We start from the raw sequence: 22,015 nt of genomic DNA, 5'->3' as shown, positions 1-22,015 counted from the left end.
TTTTTCCCCCAGAGTGGGGGACTCAATTACTAGAGGTCATGAGTTCAAAGTGAGAGGAGGAAAGTTTAAGTGAGTTATGCGTGGAAAGTTCTTTACACAGAGGGTGGTGGGTGCCTGGAACGCGTTGCCAGCAGAGGTGGTAGACGCAGACACGTTAGCGTCTTTTAAGATACATTTCGACAGGTACATGGATGGGCAGGGAGCAAATGGACACAGACCGTTAGAAAATAGATGACAGGTTAGACAGAGGATCTTGATCGGCGCAGGCTTGGAGGGCCAAAGGGCCTGTTCCTGTGCTGTAGGTTTCTTTATTCTTTGTTCTTTGTTATCCCGGATTTTAAACATGCCACCATTTATGGTTGTGCTTCAGTAGCCTATGGCCAAAGTCTGATTACCTCTCCGTCAGTCTCTGCTGCTCTAGCTCCCTCTCCTTTTTAGATACTTCTTGAACCTACCCCTTTGACCAAGCTTCTCATCACCTCACTTCAGTGTCATGTTTTATTCTATAATGCTGTTGTGAAAAACCTCGGGATTTTAACACATTAAGGCAACTATACAAATACAGATTTTGCATTTGAGAAGTACATAATAAAAACAAAAACCAAATCAGGAAACTAGAGTGGAACTAAAGATAAACTGGAAATTTTATTAGCAAACCCAGGTTGAACAGTAGTTCAGATTTAACAGTTGTTAAAATGATCAGTCAACATCAGGAGCAAGATACCCAGTAAAAATTGAGAAGAAACTAACAATGCGCACCATGAATGGATAAGAAAATCCAATCATGACTAAAGGCTAAAGCGAGTAAAAGGTGGAGAGACTGCATAAGCTTATCATTCTTAAGGAGGACAAAATTCTTGGCCCCAGTAGATTGCATCTACATAAATTGAGGAAGGATGCAGAGGACTGTTATTTCATTGTCATTGGAAGGAATAATAAAATCTCTTGAGGGTGCATAGTGCTTTCCCTTCATAAAGGGGGATAGATCAAAGAGCTGGGAACTATAGACAACTTAGCTTAACCCCAGGAAGGAAATGGTTGCTGCTGAGATGGTTTAGTGTGGAAGGTGTAATACATTTGGATGTTTGCATGGCCTTTTGATTAACACCATGACTCATAACCAAAGTTAAGTTGTGTCGATTCAGGGTCTTGTTCTAGAAAACAAATTGGGGAGTAAACTCCTGCCGAAAGCAGGGTTCAGAGTAGTTCCTCGGACTGGCCATAGACATGAAATGGAATTCCACAGGGCCCGGGGCAAGAAATTCTTCTGGATTTACATTGCCGTGGACTTGGGGGAATGATTCCAAGGGTACAGTTAATACAAAAGAATCATGAGATGATGCATTTTAAATGGGCTTCTAATCGTCAAAACAACTTCAGTCTCAGTGTGAAGTGTTAAACTCAAGTTGCAGAATAAAGAGATCATGCGCTCCTTAGAAACAAAGGCCTCTATATTCTAGTCTCTTAGATAATTGGAGACTGAATCTACCCCAAAAAATAAATCAGGACCTTGTGTCAAGGTACTAAATTGGAGAGCAAATTACGTCAGTGTTAGGCAGGAGCTAGGGAGTGTTAATTGGGAGGAGCTGTTATCAGGCAAACCTATGTTTGATGTCCACATTTGACATGTGGTAATTGTTTAAACGCCTGTTGATGAGAGTTCAGGACTAGTATGCTCCATTAAGGAGGAAGGACAAAGATGGCAAGGTAAGGGACCCTTGGATAATGTTGTGGATTTAGTCAAAAGGAAAAAACAAGTATAAATAAGGTTTTGGAAGCCAAAATCGGACAGTGTCAGCGAAGAATATAAAGAAAGCAGAAAGAACTCGAACAGTTACCATGAAATGACCTTGGCAAGGAGGGTTAAGGAGAATCCCAAGGATTTTATGCATACATTAAAAACAAGAGGATGACCAAGGGGAAGGTAGGACCACTCAAGCATAACGGAGAAAAATTGTGCTCGGAGGCAGACTATGAGAGATTCTAAATGAGTACTTTGTGTTAGTATTCGCCCAGGAGAAATATACAGAAGGTAGTGAGATTTGTGTGGAGCATGCTAATATGTTAGGGCATTTTGAGATTAAGAAATAATTGGTGTTGGATCTCTTGAAGAGCATTATGGTGGATAAATCCAGAGGGCCTGATGGTATCTACCGCTAGTTATTTAGAGAGGCAAGAGATGAGATTGCTGGTGTCTTGACTAAGATCTTTGTATCCTCACTAGCCACTAGAGAAGTTCTGGAGAACTGACAAGTGGCTAATGTTCCTCTCTCCAAGAATGAAAATAGGGATAACCCAGGAAACTACAGAGTGGTAAGTCTCACAATGATGGTTGGGAAGCTATTGAAGAGGTAGGGATAGGACTTATGCACATTTGGAAAAGCATGGCCCAATCAGGGACAGTCAGCATAGCTTTGTGCAGGCCAGGTCATGTCTTACTAACTTGTTTGAAATTTTTGAGGAGGTGATTGAAAATGATCAATGAGGGTAGAGCAGTTGATGTTATTTACATAGATTTCAGTAAGGCTTTTTAGAAGTTATCTCATGGTAGGCTCATCCAGAAGACTAAGATGCATGGGATCCATAGAGATTTGCCTGTGTGGATTCAGAATTGGCTTGCTGATAGAATTAGATTCATAGAAATGTACAGCACAGGACAGGCCCTTTGGCCCACAATGTTGTGCCATGGAATAATCCTAATCCAAAAATAAAATAACCTAACCCACATTCCCCTCAATTCAGGGGCACAGGATAGTCGTGAAAAGGCATTTTCACCCTGGATGTCCATGACTAGTGGAGTGTTCTGCAGGGATCCATACTGGGATCTCTGCTGGGTGATGTATATGAATGATTTGGATGAAAATGTAGATGGGTTTTTTTGAACATTTGCAGACAGTACAAAGATTGGTGGAGTTATGGATTGTGTAGAAGGTTGTCAAAAGGTGCAGCAGGATATAGGTCGGTTGCAGATATGGGCAGAGAAATGGCAAATAGACTTTAATGTGGGTAAATGTGAGGTGTTGCACTTTGGATCAAACGTTAAGGAAAGTCATACAGTTAACGGCAGGTCACTGAACAGCACAGATGTACAGAGGAATCTTGGGGTTCAAAGGACAAAGAAAATTACAGCACAGGAACAGGCCCTTCGGCCCTCCAAGCCTGCGCCGATACAGATCCTTTGTCTAAACCTGTCATCTTTTTTCTACGTGTCTGTATCCCTTTGCTCCCTCCCTATCAATGCACCTGTCCAGATACAGCTTAAAAGACACCATTGTGTCTGCGTCTGCCACCTCTGCTGGCAACGTGTTACAGGCACCCACCACCCTCTGCGTAAAGAACTTCCCACACACATCCCCCATAAATTTTCCTGTCTTTGAACTCATGACCCCTAGTCCCCCACTCTGTGGGGGAAAAAGCTTCTTGCAATCCACCTTGTCTATACCCCGCATGATTTTCTAGATCTCAATCAGGTCCCCCTCAATCTCCGTCTTTCTAATGAAAATAATCCTAATCTACTCAACCTTTCTTCATAGCTAGCACCCTCCATACCAGGCAACATCCTGGTGAACCTCCTCTGCACCCTCTCCAAAGCATTCACATCCTTTTGGTAATGTGGCAACCAGAACTGCACACAGTGCTCTAAATGTGGCCAAACCAAAGTCCTGTACAACTGTAACATAACCTGCCAACCCCTTTACACAATACCCCATCCAATGAAGGAAAGCATGCTGTATGCCTTCTTGACCACTCTATTAACCTGAGTTGCCACCTTCAAGGAACAATGGACCTGAACACCCAGATCTCTCTGAACATCAATTTTCCCATGGACTTTTGTGAATTAGATCTTCCAAAATGCATCACCTCGCATTTTCCCGGATTGAACTCCATCTGCCATTTATCTGCCCGACTCTCCAATCTATCTATGTTCTGCTGTAATCTCTGACAGTCCCCTTCACTGTCTGCTACTCCACCAATCTTCGTGTCATCTGCAAACTTGCTAATCAGACCACTTACTCCTTCCTCCAAATCATTTACGCATATCACAAACAACAGTGGCCCAGCACAGATCCCTGTGGAACACCACTGGTCACAGGTCTCCAATTTGAGAAACCGCCTTCTACTATTACTCTCCGTCTCCTGTTGCCGAGCCAGTTTTTTTTATCCATCTAGCCAGCACACCCTGGACCCCATGCGACTTCACATTTTTTTCCATCAGCCTGCCATGGGGAACCTTATCAAATGCCTTACTAAAGTCCATGTGTATGACATCTACAGCCTTTCCCTCATCAACCAACTTTGTCACGTCCTCAAAGAATTCTATTAAGTTGGTAAGACATGACCGTCCCTGCACAAAACAATGTTGTCTATCACTGATAAGCCCATTTTCTTCCAAATGGGAATGGATCGTATCCCTCAGTATCTTCTCCAGCAACTTCCCTACCACTGACGTTAGGCTCACCAGTCGATAATGACCTGGATTATCCCTGCTACCCTTAAACAACGGGACAACATTAGCAATTCTCCAGTCCTCCGGGACCTCACCCATGTTCAAGGATGCTGCAAAGATATCTGTTAAGGCTCCGTCTATTTCCTCTCTTGCTTCCCTCAATAACCTGGGATAGATCCCATCCGACCTGGGGACTTGTCCACCTTAATGCCTTTTAGGATACCCAACACTTCCTCCCTCTTTATGCTGATTTGACCTCAATCAAAATCTATCCCTAACCTCATCAGCAGTCATGTCCCTCTCCTTGGTGAACACCGATGCAAAGTACTCATTAAGAATGTCACCCATTTTCTCTGACTCAACACATTGCTTTCCTTCTTTGTCCTTAAGTGGGCCAATCCTTTCTCTAGTTAGCCTCTTGCTCTTTATATATAAATAAAAGGCTTTGGGATTTTCCTTAACCATGTTTGTTAAAGATATCTCATGTCCCCTTTTAGCCCTCTTAATTCCTCGTTTCAGATTCGCCCTACATTCCCGATATTCTTCCAAAGCGTCTGTCTTCAGTCGCCTAGACCTTATGTATGCTTCCTTTTTCCTCTTAGCTGGTCTCACAATTTCACCTGTCATTCATGGTTCCCTAATCTTGCCATTTCTATGCCTCATTTTCACAGGAATGTGTCTCTCCTGCTCTCTAATCAACCTCTCTTTAAGTCCAAAACTCCCTGAAAGTGACCTTGCAAGTAGATAATGATAATGGGAACTGCAGATGCTGGAGAATCCAAGATAACAAAGTGTGGAGCTGGATGAACATAGCAGGCCAAGCAGCATCTATGGAACACAAAAGCTGACGTTTTGGGTCTAGACCCTTCATCAGAGAGGGGGATGGGGAGAGGGAACTGGAATAAATAGGGAGAGAGGGGGAGGCAGACCGAAGATGGAGAGTAAACAAGATAGGTAGAGAGGAGAGTATCGGTGAGGAGGTAGGGAGGGGATAGGTCACTCCAGGAAGATGTACAGGTCAAGGAGGCGGGATGAGGTGGTAGGTAGGAAATGGAGATGCAGCTTGAGGTGGGAGGAAGGGATGGGTGAGAGGAAGAACAGGTTAGGGAAGCAGAGACAGGCTGGGCTGGTTTTGGGGCGCAGTGGGGGGGAGGGGAAGAACTGGGCTGGTTTTGGGATGCATTGGGGGAAGGGGAGATTTTGAAGCTTGTGAAGTCCACATTGATACCATTGGGCTGCAGGGTTCCCAAGCGGAATATGAGTTGCTGTTCCTGCAACCTTCGGGTGGCATCATTGTGGCACTGCAGGAGGCCCATGATGTAGGTTATGTGAAACAGTCCCTCTTCCGCACCTACACAGGCCCCAAACCCCACCTCTTCCTCCGTTACATTGACTGTATCGGCGCCGCCTCTTGCTCCCCAGAGGAGCTCGAACAGTTCATCCACTTTACCAACACCTTCCACCCCAACCTCAAGTTCACCTGGGCCATCTCCAACACATCCCTCACCTTCCTGGACCTCTCAGTCTCCATCTCAGGTAACCAGCTAGAAACTGATGTCCATTTCAAGCCCACTGACTCCCACAGCTACCTAGAATACACGTTCTCCCACCCACCCTCCTGCAAAAATTCCATCCCCTATTCCCAATTCCTCTGCGTCCGCTGCATCTGCTCCCAGGATGAGGCATTCCACTCCCGCACATCCCAGATGTCCACATTCTTCAAGGACCGCAACTTCCTCCCTGCAGTGGTCAAGAACGCCCTTGACCGCGTCTCCCGCATTTCCCCCAACACATCCCTCACACCCCGCCCCCGCCACAACCGCCCCCAGAGGATCCCCCTCGTTCTCACATATCACCTCACCAACCTCCGGATACAACATATCATCCTCCGACACTTCCGCCATCTACAATCCGACCCCACCACCCAAGCTATTTTTACATCCCCACCCTTGTCTGCGTACCGGAGAGACCACTCTCTCCGCGACTCCCTCGTCCGCTCCACACTCCCCTCCAACCCCACCACACCTGGCACCTTCCCCTGCAACCGCAGGAAGTGCTACACTTGCCCCCACACCACCTCCCTCACCCCCATCCCAGGCCCCAAGATGACCTTCCATATCAAGCAGATGTTCACCTGCACATCTGCCAATGTGGTATACTGTATCCATTGCACCCGGTGTGGCTTCCTCTACATTGGGGAAACCAAGCGGAGGCTCGGGGACCGCTTTGCAGACCACCTCCGCTCGGTTCGCAACAAACGACTGCACCTCCCAGTCACAAACCATTTCCACTGCCCCTCCCATTCCTCAGACGACATGTCCATCATGGGCCTCCTGCAGTGCCACAATGATGCCACCTGAAGGTTGCAGGAACAGCAACTCATATTCCACTTGGGAACCCTGCAGCCCAATGGTATCAATGTGGACTTCACAATCTTCAAAATCTCCCCTTCCCCCAATGCATCCCAAAACCAGCCCAGTTCTTCTCCTCCCCCCACTGCATCCCAAAACCAGCCCAGCCTGTCACTGCTTCCCTAACCTGTTCTTCCTCTCACCCATCCCTTCCTCCCACCTCAAGCCGCATCTCCATTTCCTACCTACCACCTCATCCCGCCCCCTAGACTGACCTATCCCCTCCCTACCTCCTCACCGATAGTCTCCTCTCTACCTATCTTGTTTTCTCTCCATCTTCGGTCTGCCTCCCCCCCTCTCCCTATTTATTCCAGTTCCCTCGCCCCATCCCCCTCTCTGATGAAGGGTCTAGGCCCGAAACGTCAGCTTTTGTGCTCCTGAGATGCTGCTTGGCCTGCTGTGTTTATCCAGCTCCACACTTTGTTATTATGCAAGTAGATAGGGTGGTATGGGGGCATATAGCATGCATGCCGTTATTGCTTAGAGAATTGAGTACAAGAGTCAGGATGGCATGTTGCAGCTTTATATGACTTTGGTTTCTCCACATTTAGAGTAATACATTCACTTCTGGTCACCACATTACAAGAAGGATGTGGAGGCTTTGGAGAGGGTGCAGAAGAGTATTCAGAGCCCACAATGTTTTGGCCACTATTGGCCTAGAAAGAGTTGAATTGAGCATGTGGGACCTGAGTGAGTTACAGCGAGGTCGAGCAGATTGAACTGACATGCAGGGTATCTAAAGTCAAAGCAGAAAAGGTTTGAAAACTCAGCATCTGATGTTGAGAGAGATGATCGACAGTTGATGTTTCAGGTCAACGATCTTCGTCAGATCTGGTGTAAATTGAGTGGATTCTGATAATTATACATGGGGCTAATCTCTGGGGTTATAGTTTATCCTTATCATGTAATATCACTGTGATTGAGAAAAATAATCACTGAGATGATTTACTGGAAATAAATAGAACCTGAGCTTAATATTATGACAATAAAAATATGGTGATACCCCTGGGGTACAAAGGAAAGTGAGGTGGATCTCTGTGCCCTAGGTGATGATGCTATCACTTCGAGAGGTTATTTTGTCCTGCTTTTTCTTTTATTCTTTTGTGGTTGTAAGGCAGAGGTGTCAAGCTGGCTACTGAAAGCAACTCGAGTAAACAGACTGGGAATCCTTCGTAATGGGAACTGCAGAATAAAGGGTGAAGCTGGATGAACACAGCAGGCCAAGCACCATCTCAGGAGCACAAAAGCTTACGTTTCGGGCCTAGACCCTTCATCAGAGAGGGGGATGGGGTGAGGGTTCTGGAATAGATAGGGAGAGATGGGGAGATGGACCGAAGATGCAGAGAAGAGAAGATAGGTGGAGAGGAGAGTATAGGTGGGGAGGTAGGGAGGGGATAGGTCAGTCCAGGGAAGACGGACAGGTCAAGGAGGTGGGATGAGGTTAGTAGGTAGGAAATGGAGATGCAGCTCTGGGTGGGAGGCAGAACAGGTTAGGGAAGCAGAGACAGGCTGGGCTGGTTTTGTGATGCAGTGGGGGGAGGGGAAGAACTGGGTTGGTTTTGGGATGCGGTGGGGGAAGGGGAGATTTTGAACCTGGTGAAGTCCACATTGATACCATTGGGCTGCAGAGTTCCCAAGCGGAATATGAGTTGCTGTTCCTGCAACCTTCGGGTGGCATCATTGTGGCACCGCAGGAGGCCCATGATGGACATGTCGTCTGAGGAGTGGGAGGGGGAGTTGAAATGGTTCGCGACTGGGAGGTGCAATTGTTTATTGCGAACCGAGCAGAGGTGTTCTGCAAAGCGGTCCCCAAGCCTCCGCTTGGTTTCCCCAATGTAGAGGAAGCCACACCGGGTACAATGGATACAGTATACCACGTTGGCAGATGTGCATGTGAACCTCTGCTTAATATGGAAAGTCATCTTGGGGCCTGGGATAGGGGTGAGGGAGGAGGTGTGGGGGCAAGTGTAGCATTTCCTGCAGTTGCAGGGGAAGGTGCCGGGTGTGGTGGGATTGGAGGGCAGTGTGGAGCAAACAAGGGAGTCACGGAGAGAGTGGTCTCTCCGGAAAGCAGACAAGGGTGGGGATGGAAAAATGTCTTGGGTGGTGGGGTTGGATTGTAGATGGCGGAAGTGTCGGAGGATGATGCATTGTATCCGGAGGTTGGTGGGGATGTGTGTGAGAACGAGAGGGATTCTGTGGGGGTGGTTGTGGCAGGGGCAGAGTGAGAGGGATGTGTTGCAGGAAATGCGGGAGACGCGGTCAAAGGCGTTCTCGACGACAGTGGCGAGAAAGTTGCGGTCCTTGAAGAACGTGGACATCTGGGATGTGCGGGAGTGGAATGCCTCATCGTGGGAGCAGATGCAGCGGAGGCGGAGGAATTGGGAATAGGGGATGGAATTTTTGCAGGAGGGTGGGTGGGAGGAGGTGTAATCTAGGTAGCTGTGGGAGTCGGTGGGCTTGAAATGGACATCAGTTAAAAGCTGGTTGCCTGAGATAGAGTCTGAGAGGTCCAGGAAGGTGAGGGATGTGCTGGAGATGGCCCAGGTGAACTGAAGGTTGGGGTGGAAGATGTTGGTGAAGTGGATGAACTGTTCGAGCTCCTCTGGGGAGCAAGAGGCGGCGCCGATACAGTCATCAATGTAACGGAGGAAGAGGTGGGGTTTGGGGCCTGTGTAGGTGCAGAAGAGGGACTGTTCCACGTAACCTACAAAGAGGCAGGCATAGCTGGAGCCCATGCGGGTGCCCATGGCCACCCCCTTTGTCTGTAGGAAGTGGGAGGAATCAAAAGAGAAGTTGAGGTTGAGGACGAGTTTGGCTAGGCGGATGAGGGTGTCGGTGGAGGGGGACAGGTCGGGCCTGCGGGACAGGATGAAGCGGAGGGCCTTGTGTATAGGGACCGGACCTCCATGGTGAAAATGAGGTGTTGGGGGCCAGGGAATTGGAAGTTCTGGAGGAGGTGGAGGGCGTGGGTGGTGTCACGGACGTAGGTAGGGAGTCCTTGGACCAAAGGGGAGAAAATGGAGTCCAGATAGGTGGAGATGAGTTCGGTGGGGCAGGAACAGGCTGAGACAATGGGTCGACCAGGGCAGGCAGGTTTGTGGATTTTGGGAAGGAGATAGAAATGGGCCGTGCGGGGTTGGGGAATAATAAGGTTGAAGGCTGTGGGTGGGAGGTTCCCTGAGGTGATGAAGTCATGAATGGTGTTGGAGATGATGGTTTGGTGCTCGGGGGTGGGGTCATGATCAACGGGGCGGTAGGAGGATGTGTCGGAGAGTTGGCGTTTGGCCTCGGCGATGTAGAGGTCACTGCGCCATACTACCACTGCGCCACCCTTGTCTGCGAGTTTGATGGTGAGGTTGGGGTTGGAGCAGAGGGCTGCCCGTTCTGCAGGGGAGAGGTTGGAGTGGCTGAGAGGGGTGGAGAGTTGAGGCGGTTGATGTCTCCACGGCAGTTGGAGATGAAGAGGTCGAGGGAGGGTAGGAGGCTTGGGGGTGGTGTCCAGGAGGAGGACTTGTGTTGGAAGCGGGCGAAGGGGTCAGTGGAGGGAGGTTTAGGTTCCCGGTTGAAGAAGTAAGCGTGGAGGCGAAGGCAGCGGAAAAACTGCTCTGTGTCCAAACGTGACTGGTATTTGTTGATGTGTGGTTGTAGGGGGACAAAGGTGAGCCCCTTGCTTAGGACTGACCGTTCGTCCTCGGTCAGTGGGAGGTCTGCAGGGATGGTGAAGATTCGGCAGATGACCTCATCACTCCGCCCACAACCTCCACAGCCAGCAACCCCAGAGGAAAGCCACACTGAGCCCTGCCGAATCTTCACCATTCAAAAATTCCATTCCCAATTCCTCTGCCTCTGCCGCATCTGCTCCCACGATGAGGCATTCCACTCCCAGATGTCCAAGTTCTTCAAGGACCGCAACTTCCCCCCTCACAGTGGTCGAGAATGCCCTTGACCGCGTCTCCCGCATTTCCTGCAACACATCCCTCACACCCTGCCCCCGCCACAACCGCCCCCAGAGGATCCCCCTCATTCTCACACACCACCCCACCAACCTCCAGATACAACGCACCATCCTCCGACACTTCCGCCGTCTACAATCTGACCCCACCACCCAAGACATTTTTCCATCCCCAACCTTAGAACATAGAACAGTACAGCACAGAACAGGCCCTTCAGCCCACAATGTTGTGCCGACCATTGATCCTCATGTATGCACCCTCAAATTTCTGTGACCATATACATGTCCAGCAGTCTCTTAAATGACCCCAATGACCTTGCTTCCACAACTGCTGCTGGCAACGCATTCCATGCTCTCACAACTCTCTGCGTAAAGAACCTGCCTCTGACATCTCCTCTATACTTTCCACCAACCAGCTTAAAACTATGACCCCTCGTGCTAGCCATTTCTGCCCTGGGAAATAGTCTCTGGCTTGTCTGCTTTCTGGAGAGACCACTCTCTCCGTGACTCCCTTGTTTGCTCCACACTGCCCTCCAATCCCACCACACCCGGCACCTTCCCCTGCAACGGCAGGAAATGCTACACTTGCCCCCACACCACCTCTCTCACCCCTATCCCAGGCCCCAAGATGACTTTCCATATTAAGCAGAGGTTCACCTGCACATCTGCCAATGTGGTATACTGTATCCAGTGTACCTGGTGTGGCTTCCTCTACATTGGGGAAACCAAGCGGAGGCTTGGGGACCGTTTTGCAGAACACCTCCGCTCGGTTCACAATAAACAACTGCACCTCCCAGTCGTGAACCATTTCCACTCCCCCTCCCATTCCTCAGACGACATGTCCATCATGGGCCTCCTACAGTGCCACTTTGATGCCACCCGAAGGTTGCAGGAACAGCAACTCATATTCCGCTTGGGAACCCTGCAGCCCAATGGTATCAATGTGGACTTCACAATCTTCAAAATCTCCCCTTCCCCCACCGCATCCCAAAACCAGCCCAGTTCGTCCCCTCCCCCCACTGCATCCCAAAATCAGCCCAGCCTGTCTCTGCTTCCCTAACCTGTTCTTCCTCTCACCCATCCCTTCCTCCCACCCCAAGCCGCACCTCCATCTCCTACCTACTAACTTCATCCCACCTCCTTGGCCTGTCCGTCTTCCCTGGACTGACCTATCCCCTCCCTAGCTCCCCACCTATACTCTCCTCTCCACCTATCTTCTCTGCATCTTCGGTCCGCCTCTCCCTATTTATTCCAGAACCCTCACCCCATCCCCCTCTCTGAAGGGTTTAGGCCTGAAACGTCAGCTTTTGTGCTCCTGAGATGCTGCTTGGCCTGCTGTGTTCATCCAGCTTCACACTTTATTATCTTGGGAATCCTTGGGTTTTTTTTCAAACAGCCTGAATGGGTGTGGCCAGCTCTCAGATCCAGATGTCTGGGTTTTGTTTTTTTTTTCAGTGGCATCAGAAGCTGTTGGGGTCTCAACAGAATTTGGGAGCTTCAGTGAATGTGTCCTGACTGCTACTGTCTCTGAATTTTCTCTTGATGTTTTTTCCACCTGGATTGGAGAGCTGCATGTGAGAATCTGTGCCTGAATTTTCCTTTTTGCCAAGGGAGTTTATGGGGTGTTACTATATTGGAACAGTTAATTAGTAATAGATACCGTATCTATTATTTTGTTAAGCTTCCAATAGAGTTGTTATTCTAAATTCCTCTTTCTGTGGATGTATCTTGACTAGTGTTTAAATGAATTTTGTTTTGTTTAACATCAATTTGTTTGACTAGTTGTATTGCATCTGGAACAGACAGTTTACACTTACCATGTTTGGGTCTATGCGACCTTCTTAAAATATTTTGGGTGTGGAGGTTTTCTGGTCTGGTCTATAACATCTGACTGTACTATTGATGAACATCCCTGTTCAGAGTGACCAGAAATTGGGAATGTGGTCTGAAATGTATCCACTGTAGAATAACTGGGATAAACTGCATATTGAGAAATCTTGAAACTTTGTTAATAGTTGTTGGCTAAGGAAACTGCAGCTGGATGAGATTGTTTGTTCTGATGGGAATGGACTGAGCACTGTGTAATGTTTGCCTTTAGGTTGTACACCCCATTTACAGAAGATACAGACACTGTTGGAGAGCGAGCTGTAAACTCCATATTGAATGCCCTCATTATGATCAGTGTCATTGTTGTGATGACACTTGTTCTTGTACTTCTCTACAAATACAGGTGCTACAAGGTATGTATCTCCTTCTCTATGCAGAATGTACTTGTGTTGTATATATTTCCTGTTGATTTACAGAATAACAAAAAGGAGATTACAGCAGCTCTGATGAAATGATCAAATTAGTTGTATTCTACATAAGTGGACCAGTTTTAATCATTATCTGCTGAGACTGTGACACTCTACATAATATAAGGAAAGGTGAATTGCATAATCTGTGACCGCTTTTTAAATGACCTCAGATGAGATATAAATTGTTTGTTTGTTTCTGGATTCCTTTAGGATAGTGTGTCAGTCAGCAGTTCCCCCTTCTAGCTACATGTTCCAACATCCATTTAGTTTTACTTGCTGCTGCTGCTACATGCTGAAGATACAGTAGGGGTGTGGTATAAATACAAGCTGAGGCAAGCCATACCATATCTAGATTCTTCTCCTGTGTTGTACTGGGACTGACATCAGCCTTATGTTTCCAATGTTTCTTTTCCTTTCTTAGTGTGTAGATTGTTCACATTAAGTGCCACTTGCTACTCCTTGTCAATCCCCTCAGCCTGCCTGAATGTAACTCTTCAGCATGCCAGATTTTAATTGCTTTTTTATTGGTGGCCATGCCTTCAGCTGTCCATGCCCTAAGCTCTGAAGTTTGCACCTGAACCTCTGCGTTTTACCATTTCTCTCTTCTGCCTTTAATGCTGCTTAAAGTCTACCTTGTAGCCTTAGTGTAATGACTCCTTACACGACTTATTGTCAAATTCAGTTTTATCATTTTTCTGTGAATAAGCTTGGGATATTTTACAAAATTAAATTTAAATACATTTGGTGTTTGTTATATACTTGCAATGTTAAGCTTGCTTTAGAAGGTTGTTTCTATTCAATCCTTAAGATGTTAACCATGCTATGTGCATAAAGTTATTGTTTCAGCATTCCTGTTTCAGCTCTCAGTAATTTCTACAGACTAAACATCCCAATGGTGACCCCATGCTGATTCCTTCAAAAAACTGAAGTTACTTTATTCACATCCATCTTTTTGCTGAGGGCACATAGGTGAGACTTCAGTTTAAAATCTCACCTGAACAAAACCGGCTCCTGTCTGCAACTCTCTCTCATTGTTGCACTGGAGTGTCAACTGGGATTAAGCACCCAAACTCAGAAGTATGAGTAAGTATGTAGAATTCCGCCAAAAATGTGAGATATATAAAGAGGATCTGCACCCTTTGCTATGTGGTGCCATAGAGATCAGAATCAAATTGTATTTCTATAAACTAATGTGATCCTTTCAAGGGGGGAAAATATATCAGCCAAGCCTTTTGTTATTTGAAACCTCACTATCTATCTTGATGTCTTTTAAACAGGTCATTCATGGATGGTTGATAATCTCATCTCTCTTGTTGCTTTTCTTTTTCTCGTTCATCTATTTGGGGTAAGTTCCTCCTTTTCAATGAGGTGTAACTGCACTGGGTGGTTTATTTGACATTCTGTTCCTGCTGTAAACATCCTAATGCTATTTGCCTAATTGGCTGTAGGAGCTGTCGAGTATTCATAGAAGACCACCATCAGCAGATCTGTCATTAGCAGGGTTCACAGAATTAGTTGAATGGAATAAGAGATTCATTCTCTGTGTTGGTGTGCTTGTCACTACTGGACCAGCATTTACTGCCAATTCATAATTGTGGTAGAAAAGGTGGTGACAGTCCTTAGAGTCTCGGAACTCCCAAAATGGTGTTGGGAAGGGAGTTACGGGATTTTGACCCATCAACACTTGAGGACCATTGGTCTATTTCAAAATCAGGATGATGTTTTTCTTGAATGGCATATTGCAATTGGTGGTGATTCTGTTTATCCCATGTCCTTCAGGCTGGAAGTTGTCATTGGTTTGCAAAATGCTGTCTGAGGGTCCTTGGTGAGTTACTGCAGTGCATCTTGTAGAACACACAACGTCACTACATGCCCACTGTCTATTGTTGTAGAACTTTTCTGGTTTGCTAATGTCGGCTTAGGGAAGAAAATCTACCATCCTTATCTAGTCTCGCCTACATGTGATTCACAGCAGTGTGGGTGACTCTTAACAGCTCGCTGGGTATTTAAGGATGGATGATTAAAAATTGATCTTGCCAATGACAACCAATTTCAAAAAGAAAGCACACTGCAGCTACTGTACATTGGCAAAGGGAGTGAATATGGAAGATATTGGATGAGGTCACAGTTAAGTGGGCTGCTTTGTTCTGGACTGTGTTCAAATTGGATGTCATTACAGCATTGTTCTCAAAATGAGGAATCAGAGTATGAATGTTTGGAAAGGTTGAGAATGAGCTCCTGCAGGAAAGTGCTTAGTTCCATAAAGTAAATCATGCTCCTGTCCTTTCTCTTCATCAGGGAAGTCTTCAAAACATATAATGTTGCCATGGATTACTTCACGTTGGCATTGGTGATCTGGAACTTTGGAGTAGTTGGGATGGTTTGTATCCACTGGAAGGGCCCACTTCGACTCCAGCAAGCTTACCTGATCATGATCAGTGCTCTTATGGCTCTGGTTTTCATCAAATACCTCCCAGAATGGACTGCCTGGCTAATCTTGGCTGTGATTTCAGTATATGGTAAGATCCACTCCTGGTAGTTTGTGTTTTAATTTTACTACGGGCTGCTGATTAGAAGAAGTGGAGTCCAGTTTACCTATATTACAGATGGCTAGGTTGAGGCAGAGTGAATGGTGAGATGTATCTCTAATACAGAGTAGAGATTCTCAGCAATGTGAATCTAAAATCCAAAGATGTGCAGGCTAGGTGCATTGGCCATGCTAAATTGCCTGTAGTGTTCAGGGGTATGAAGGTTATAGGGGGATGGGTCTGGGTGGGATCTTCAAGGGCTGGTGTGGACTTGTTGGGCTTGAAGGGCCTGTTTCCACACTGTAGGGAATCTAATCTAATCTAACCTAAAATGTTAGGATTTCCAAAAGGTTTTGATGAAATTTGGTGACTGGTGTGAGAGCAAAAAATTAACCCGTGGAAGCCTAACCTTACATGGTCCAGTTATTAGATGATCCTCTGTACAAGTTAAATTCTGCTGATTTATATGTCAAAATAAATCACCTTGAAGTTCTCAACCTTCACTTCAGTGAGCATCTACCCTAAAGGTAAATAGTGTGCCTGTGCAGTTTTAAGAACACAAACTGCAGTGCACAGTAAGATGCACTGTGCATTTCCAGACTGAGTTTTGCAGAGACATAGGTTGTTAGTGTTTCGATGAAGTAACCAGAGTGCTGACAAATTAATTCAATTCTTCGGTCTATTCTTCATGATTACAAAGAGAAAAATGGTAACAGAACACGCAGTCTGTGATCATTCAGCGAGTGCTGGAGCCTCTGCAAAGTGTGCGGTCTCTGATCATTCAGTGTGAGGTGAAGCCTTGGTGATTGGTTCGCTAATTTAATTGCAAAATATTTGTCTGCTGTTTGTCATTGGCATGAAAGCAGGTTTTGTAAGGTATAACAATATTCATTGTTGTCATCATCACCCAGACCATAGCTGATGTACAACACATGCACACAGTTCAACATATTCATTTTATCAGTCTGTTTTGTAGAAATTCTCTGAATAACTGAAATGAAGTGAACTACTCCTCATGACTCCACTGTTAGACATTCTCTTGGCTACAAGTCTTTAATGATAGTTGATAGGCAATTTTACACATTACCTGGCTGATCGAGAGAAATGTGATTGTCAAAACTTGTCTTTTGTTGTCAATTAACGGGAAAGTATGTCTCCAGAGTTCTCCAAAGGGCTTGTCTGTCTTTTCAAAAGCAAACGGCAAAACCACACACAGCCATCTGTTTAAAATAATTAAAAGTATCAAACACAATAACACCTTTCTCAGTGTATGATTCTCCCCTCCTTCCTGAGGTTATTGGACTGTTTGTTGCATCTACATGTTCAGATACATTCATACTGGTATGTTCTTGTGAGTTAGATTAAAACTTTTCTTTGAACTTCAAACATGATAGTTTTTTTAAATTATGGTATTCATTTGTAACCCTCTCTGCAAGTGTAAGGAGGCACTGGGTGGGGGTAGGATTTAAAGAAAAGGAGATACTTGGCTAATTTTGTTTGTAATATTGACTTTTCAATGCACAGAGCCTAGGCTTATTGTTCAGGTATATGGGTAAGAAAAGGGCCGCATTGAACTGTGGTAGTTCAGTTCTATTAAATTTAGCTTTCAAAAACCTTGAGAAGAGAGATGGAATACAGAGGAAAGTTTACAGTTGGGGTATTGAAAATAGAGAGGATGCAATGAGAAGTCAGTAAAAAATGCAACAAGAACTGCATTTGTCTAATCCTTTAATGCAGTGGAAAACCCACAGCTGTATGCAGGAGTGTAAATCGAACAAAAGATTAGACCACGTAGGAAGCTGTCTTCATTGTGCAAGAGCCACAGTCATAATCAAATAGTACAGAAATAGCCAAAAGTTGTGATATGAGTGAGAAGCTGAAGATGAGAGAAGGAAAGGCCTGCTCTATCTCCTGCTTTTGAGTGTGGTACTGTATGCTATCTCTTAGATGCTTGATGCTACTATCATCAGCAATACAGACATTGACTGTTGCTCTATGCAGGGAAAGGATGCTTACTCAGAAGCTGAAAATTTACAGTGTGACGAGACTGCATTCTCCTCTTATTTCCCCATTGTGAAATCATTCCTGGATGACTTAGAGCATGGATCAGTACTTGGGGCAATGATGTTGTGGCCATAACGGAGACGTGGGTTCACAGGGGCAGGAATGGTTGCTAGATGTTCCAGGGTTTAGAGCATTTAAAAAGAACAGGGAGGGGGGCAAAAGAGGACGGGGGTGTAGCGTTGCTAATCAGAGAGTGCATCACAGCAAGAGAAATGAAGGTTGCTGAGGAAGGTTTGTCGACTGAGTCAGTATGGGTGGAAGTTAGGAACAGCAAGGGAGCAGTCACCTCATTGGGGGTTTTCGATAGACCCCCAAATAGCAGTAGGGAGATTGAAGAAATCATAGGCCGGCAGATTGTTGAAAAATACAAATGTAACAGGGTTGTTGTTATGAGTGATTAAGACTGATAACTTTCCCAATATTGATCGGAACCTCCTTAGTGCAGTTGATTTGGATGGAGCCGTTTTTGTTAGGTGTGTTCAGGAGGGTTTCCTTACTCAGTATGTGGACAGGCCGACGGGGGTGGGGGGGGGGGGGGTGGGTGGGGGGGGGGTGGGGGTGGGTGGGTGGGGGGGGTGGGTGGGGGGGGGGTGGGGGTGGGTGGGTGGGGGGGGTGGGTGGGGTGGGGTGGGGGTGGGGGGGGTGGGTGGGGGGGGGTGGGGGTGGGTGGGTGGGGGGGGTGGGTGGGGGGGGTGGGGGGGGGGGGTGGGGGTGGGTGGGTGGGGGGGGTGGGTGGGGGGGGTGGGGGGGGTGGGTGGGGGGGGTGGGGGGGGTGGGTGGGGGTGGGTGGGTGGGGGGGGTGGGTGGGTGGGGTGGGGTGGGGGTGGGGGGGGTGGGTGGGGTGGGGGTGGGGGGGGTGGGGGTGGGTGGGGGTGGGGGGGGTGTGGGTGGGGGGGTGGGTGGGGTGGGGGTGGGGGTGGGGGGGTGGGGTGGGGGGGTGTGGGGGGGGAGGTGGGGTGGGGGGGAGGCCATCTTGGATTTGGTGCCAGCAATGAGCCAGGACAGGTGTCAGATCTCGCGGTGGGAGAACACTTTGGCGACAGTGACCACAACGGCCTCACATTTACCATAGCTTTGGAGAGGGAAAGGAGCAGTTACCAGGGGAAGATGTTTAAGTGGGGAAAAGGAAGCCAAGACGCTATCAGGCAGGAGTTGGGAAGCACAGATTGGGAGCAATTGTTCCACAGAAAGGGCACAACACACATGTGGAGACTGTTTAAGGAGCAGTTGTTGCGAGTGATGCATAAATTTGTTCCTCTGAGACAGGTAAGAAGGGGTAAGATTGAGGAGCCTTGGATGACGGGAACAGGTGCTTCCCGTCAAAAAGAAAAAGGCAGCTTACGTAAGGTGGAGGAAGCAAGGGTCTAGCACAGCTTTAGAAGATTACAGGTTCGCTCGGAAGGAGCTCAAAAGTGGACTCAGGAGGGGGCATGAGAAAGGCTTGGCAGGAGGGACTAGGGAGAACCCGAAGGCATTTTACTCATACATGAGGAATAAGAGAATGATCAGGGTGCAGGTCGGGCTGATCAGGAATAGGGACCTTGTGCATGGAGTCTGAGCAGATAGGGGAAGCCCTAAATGAGTTTTTTGCTTCGGTTTTCATTAAGGAAAGGGACCTTGTTGTGAATGAGAACTTTGAGGAGCAGGGAAACAGGCTTGAACAGATCAAGATTGAGGAAGTTGATGTGCTGGAAATTTTGGCAAACATTAAGATTGATAAGTCCCCAGTGCTAGACCAGATTTATCCTAGGTTGCTATGGGAAGCGAGAAAGGAGGTTGGTAAGCCGCTGGCGAAGATCTTTGCTTCCTCACTCTCCACGGGAATCATACCGGAAGATTGGAGGGAGGCAAATGTTGTTCCTCTTTTCAAGAAAGGGAATAGGGAAATCCCTGGAAATTACAGACTAGTCAGTCTTACGTCTGTGGTCAGCAAGGTTTTGGAAAGAATTCTGAGGGATAGGATTTATGACTATTTGGAAAAGCATAGCGTGATTAAAGGGAGTCAGCATGGCTTTGTGAGGGGCAGGTCATGCCTCACAAATCTTATTGAGTTCTTTGAGGAGGTCATGAGACAGGTTGACGAGGGTCGAGCAGTAGATGTGGTGTACATGGACTTCTGCAAGGCGTTTGATAAGGTTCCCCACGGCAGGCTCATTCATAAATTCAGGAGGTATGGGATACAGGGAGATTTTGCTGTCTGGATTCAGAATTGGTTGGCTGACAGGAGGCAGCGAGTGGTTGTAGATGGTAAGTATTCTGCCTGGAGGTCAGTGCTGAGTGGTGTCCTGCAGGGCTCTGTTCTTGGGCCTCTGCTCTTTGTAGTTTTTATAAATGACTTGGATGAGGAAGTTGAAGGGTAGGTTAGTATGTTTGCTGATGACACAAAGATTGGAGGTGCCGTTGATAGTATCGAGGGCTATTGCAGGCTTCAGCAAGACATTGACAGTATGCAGAGCTGGACTGAGAAATGGCAGATGGAGTTCAACCTGGATAAATGCGAAGTGATGCATTTTGGAAGGTCGAACTTAAATGCTGAATGTAGGATTAAAGGCAGGATTCCCGGCAGTGTGGAGGAACAGCAGGATCTTGGTGTTCAACTGCATAGCTCCCTCAAAGTTGCCACCCAAGTGGATAAGGTTGTTAAGAAAGCATATGGTGTTTGGCTTTCATTCACAGGGGCATTGGGTTTAAGAGCCACGAGGTTTTGCTGCAGCTCTACAAAACCCTGGTGAGACCACACTTGGAATATTGTGTCCAGTTCTGGTTGCCCTATTATAGGAAAGATGTGGAGGCTTTGGAGAGGGTGCAAAGGAGGTTTACCAGGATGCTGCCTGGACTGGAGGGCTTGTCTTACGAGGAGAGGTTGACTGAGCTCGGACTTTTCTCTCTGGAGAGAAGGAGGAAGAGAGGTGACCTGATCAAGGTGTACAAGGTAATGAGAGGCATGGATAGAGTCGATAGCCAGAGAATTTTCCCCAGGGCAAGATTGACTGCCACGAGAGGTCATAGTTTTAAGGTGTTAGGAGGAGGGTATAGAGGAGACGTCAGAGGGAAGTTCTTCACCCAGAGAGTTGTGAGCGCATGGAATACTTTGCCAGTGGAAGTCGTGGAAGCAGAGTCATTAGTGACATTTAAGCGACTGCTGGACATGCACATGCACAGCAGTGAATTGAGGGGAACGTAGGTTAGGTTATTTTATTTTTGGATCAGGATTAATCCACGGCACAACATAGTGGGCCGAAGGGCCTGTACTGTGCTGTACTTTTCTATGTTCTATGCACAATCCTGGAGGGATGTGATAGATCCCATGTGGCTGGTTATTGATTTCTTTCCTCTGTTTACCTGACAAACGTTAAGCCCTCAACAACAATACCAACAACAAACTATTTAGTCATTGATCTCATTCCTGTTTCTGGACATTTGCTGTGCGTAAATTGGTTGTTCCATTTCAATTATGCTGCACAATTGCTTTGACTACAAAGTCCTTTGTGATGTTCTGAGACTGGAAGTCATCATTATAAAGGCAGTTCATTTCCTTTCATGTTGTGTAATGCATTGCTGCGGGCTGATGTACTTAGTAACAAATCATCAGGACCTACACACCTGTGTTACTGACTGTCACACCTGATGGTGCATCCACAAAATTACCTGTTGGTTGTTCACATAAAGCTTACGTCTGGTATTTCTAACCTCTTGAAGCCATTTTCCGTACTAAGCCTCCAGGCAGGAAAAGAGGTTGTTACAAATGACAGAGTTGGTTATGCAAACAATAACTGAATTATAAACTCCTGAAACCTACTAAACAGTTCTGTGAGCACCCTTTTAATTACTTCTTGCAAAGTCAAGCCAAGTTACTTTGGTCTTGCCTTGTGCAGGACAGGAGAGTGGGAGGAAAGGGCTCGTCGTCCCTGCAGTAAGTGGGGTGTGTGTGTGTGTGTGTGTAGCCTGCCTGTTACTCTGTGCTCAAATCAGTGTCTGCAAAGCAAACAAAGATTTCCATTTATATTGTGCTTGGTGTGTCCTCAGGGTATCCCAAGACAATGGAGTGTTGTGAAATAGTGAAATACAGCAGCCAGTTTCCACACAGCAAGCTCTCACAAATACCAAAACTCTAGGTATTCAGTTATTGGTCATCTCCAAGGTACTCTATTGTTAAACGGCCCCATCAGTCTACTCTTAATTGTCAGTGTTAGACAATTCCACCGTGCACCTAAACAATACCTGTCTCATCAGTGCTCAATGTGATCTTGCCAGAGCCCTCTGACTCAGACCTCACGATACTTCTGGTCCAAATATGAATGAAACAGTGGAAT

At 46.9% G+C, this 22,015-nt stretch overlaps 1 protein-coding gene across 3 annotated transcripts in view; it reads left to right on the top strand.

Moving 5' to 3' along the window:
- psen1 (presenilin 1) overlaps positions 1-22,015 on the top strand; it is a 165,425-nt gene that overhangs the window by 125,513 nt on the left and 17,897 nt on the right. For all 3 annotated transcript variants that reach the window (XM_048537287.2, XM_048537288.2, XM_048537289.2), the window contains 3 exons: positions 12,912-13,053; positions 14,388-14,455; positions 15,409-15,629. In XM_048537287.2, coding sequence (XP_048393244.1) covers positions 12,912-13,053; positions 14,388-14,455; positions 15,409-15,629 — 431 coding nt within the window. The remainder of the gene's footprint in view (positions 1-12,911; positions 13,054-14,387; positions 14,456-15,408; positions 15,630-22,015) is intronic.

This window comes from Stegostoma tigrinum, chromosome 10, assembly GCF_030684315.1.
Source record: "Stegostoma tigrinum isolate sSteTig4 chromosome 10, sSteTig4.hap1, whole genome shotgun sequence".
NCBI classification, from domain to species: Eukaryota; Metazoa; Chordata; class Chondrichthyes; order Orectolobiformes; family Stegostomatidae; genus Stegostoma; species Stegostoma tigrinum.
This window is presented reverse-complemented; position numbering and strand designations above follow the sequence as displayed.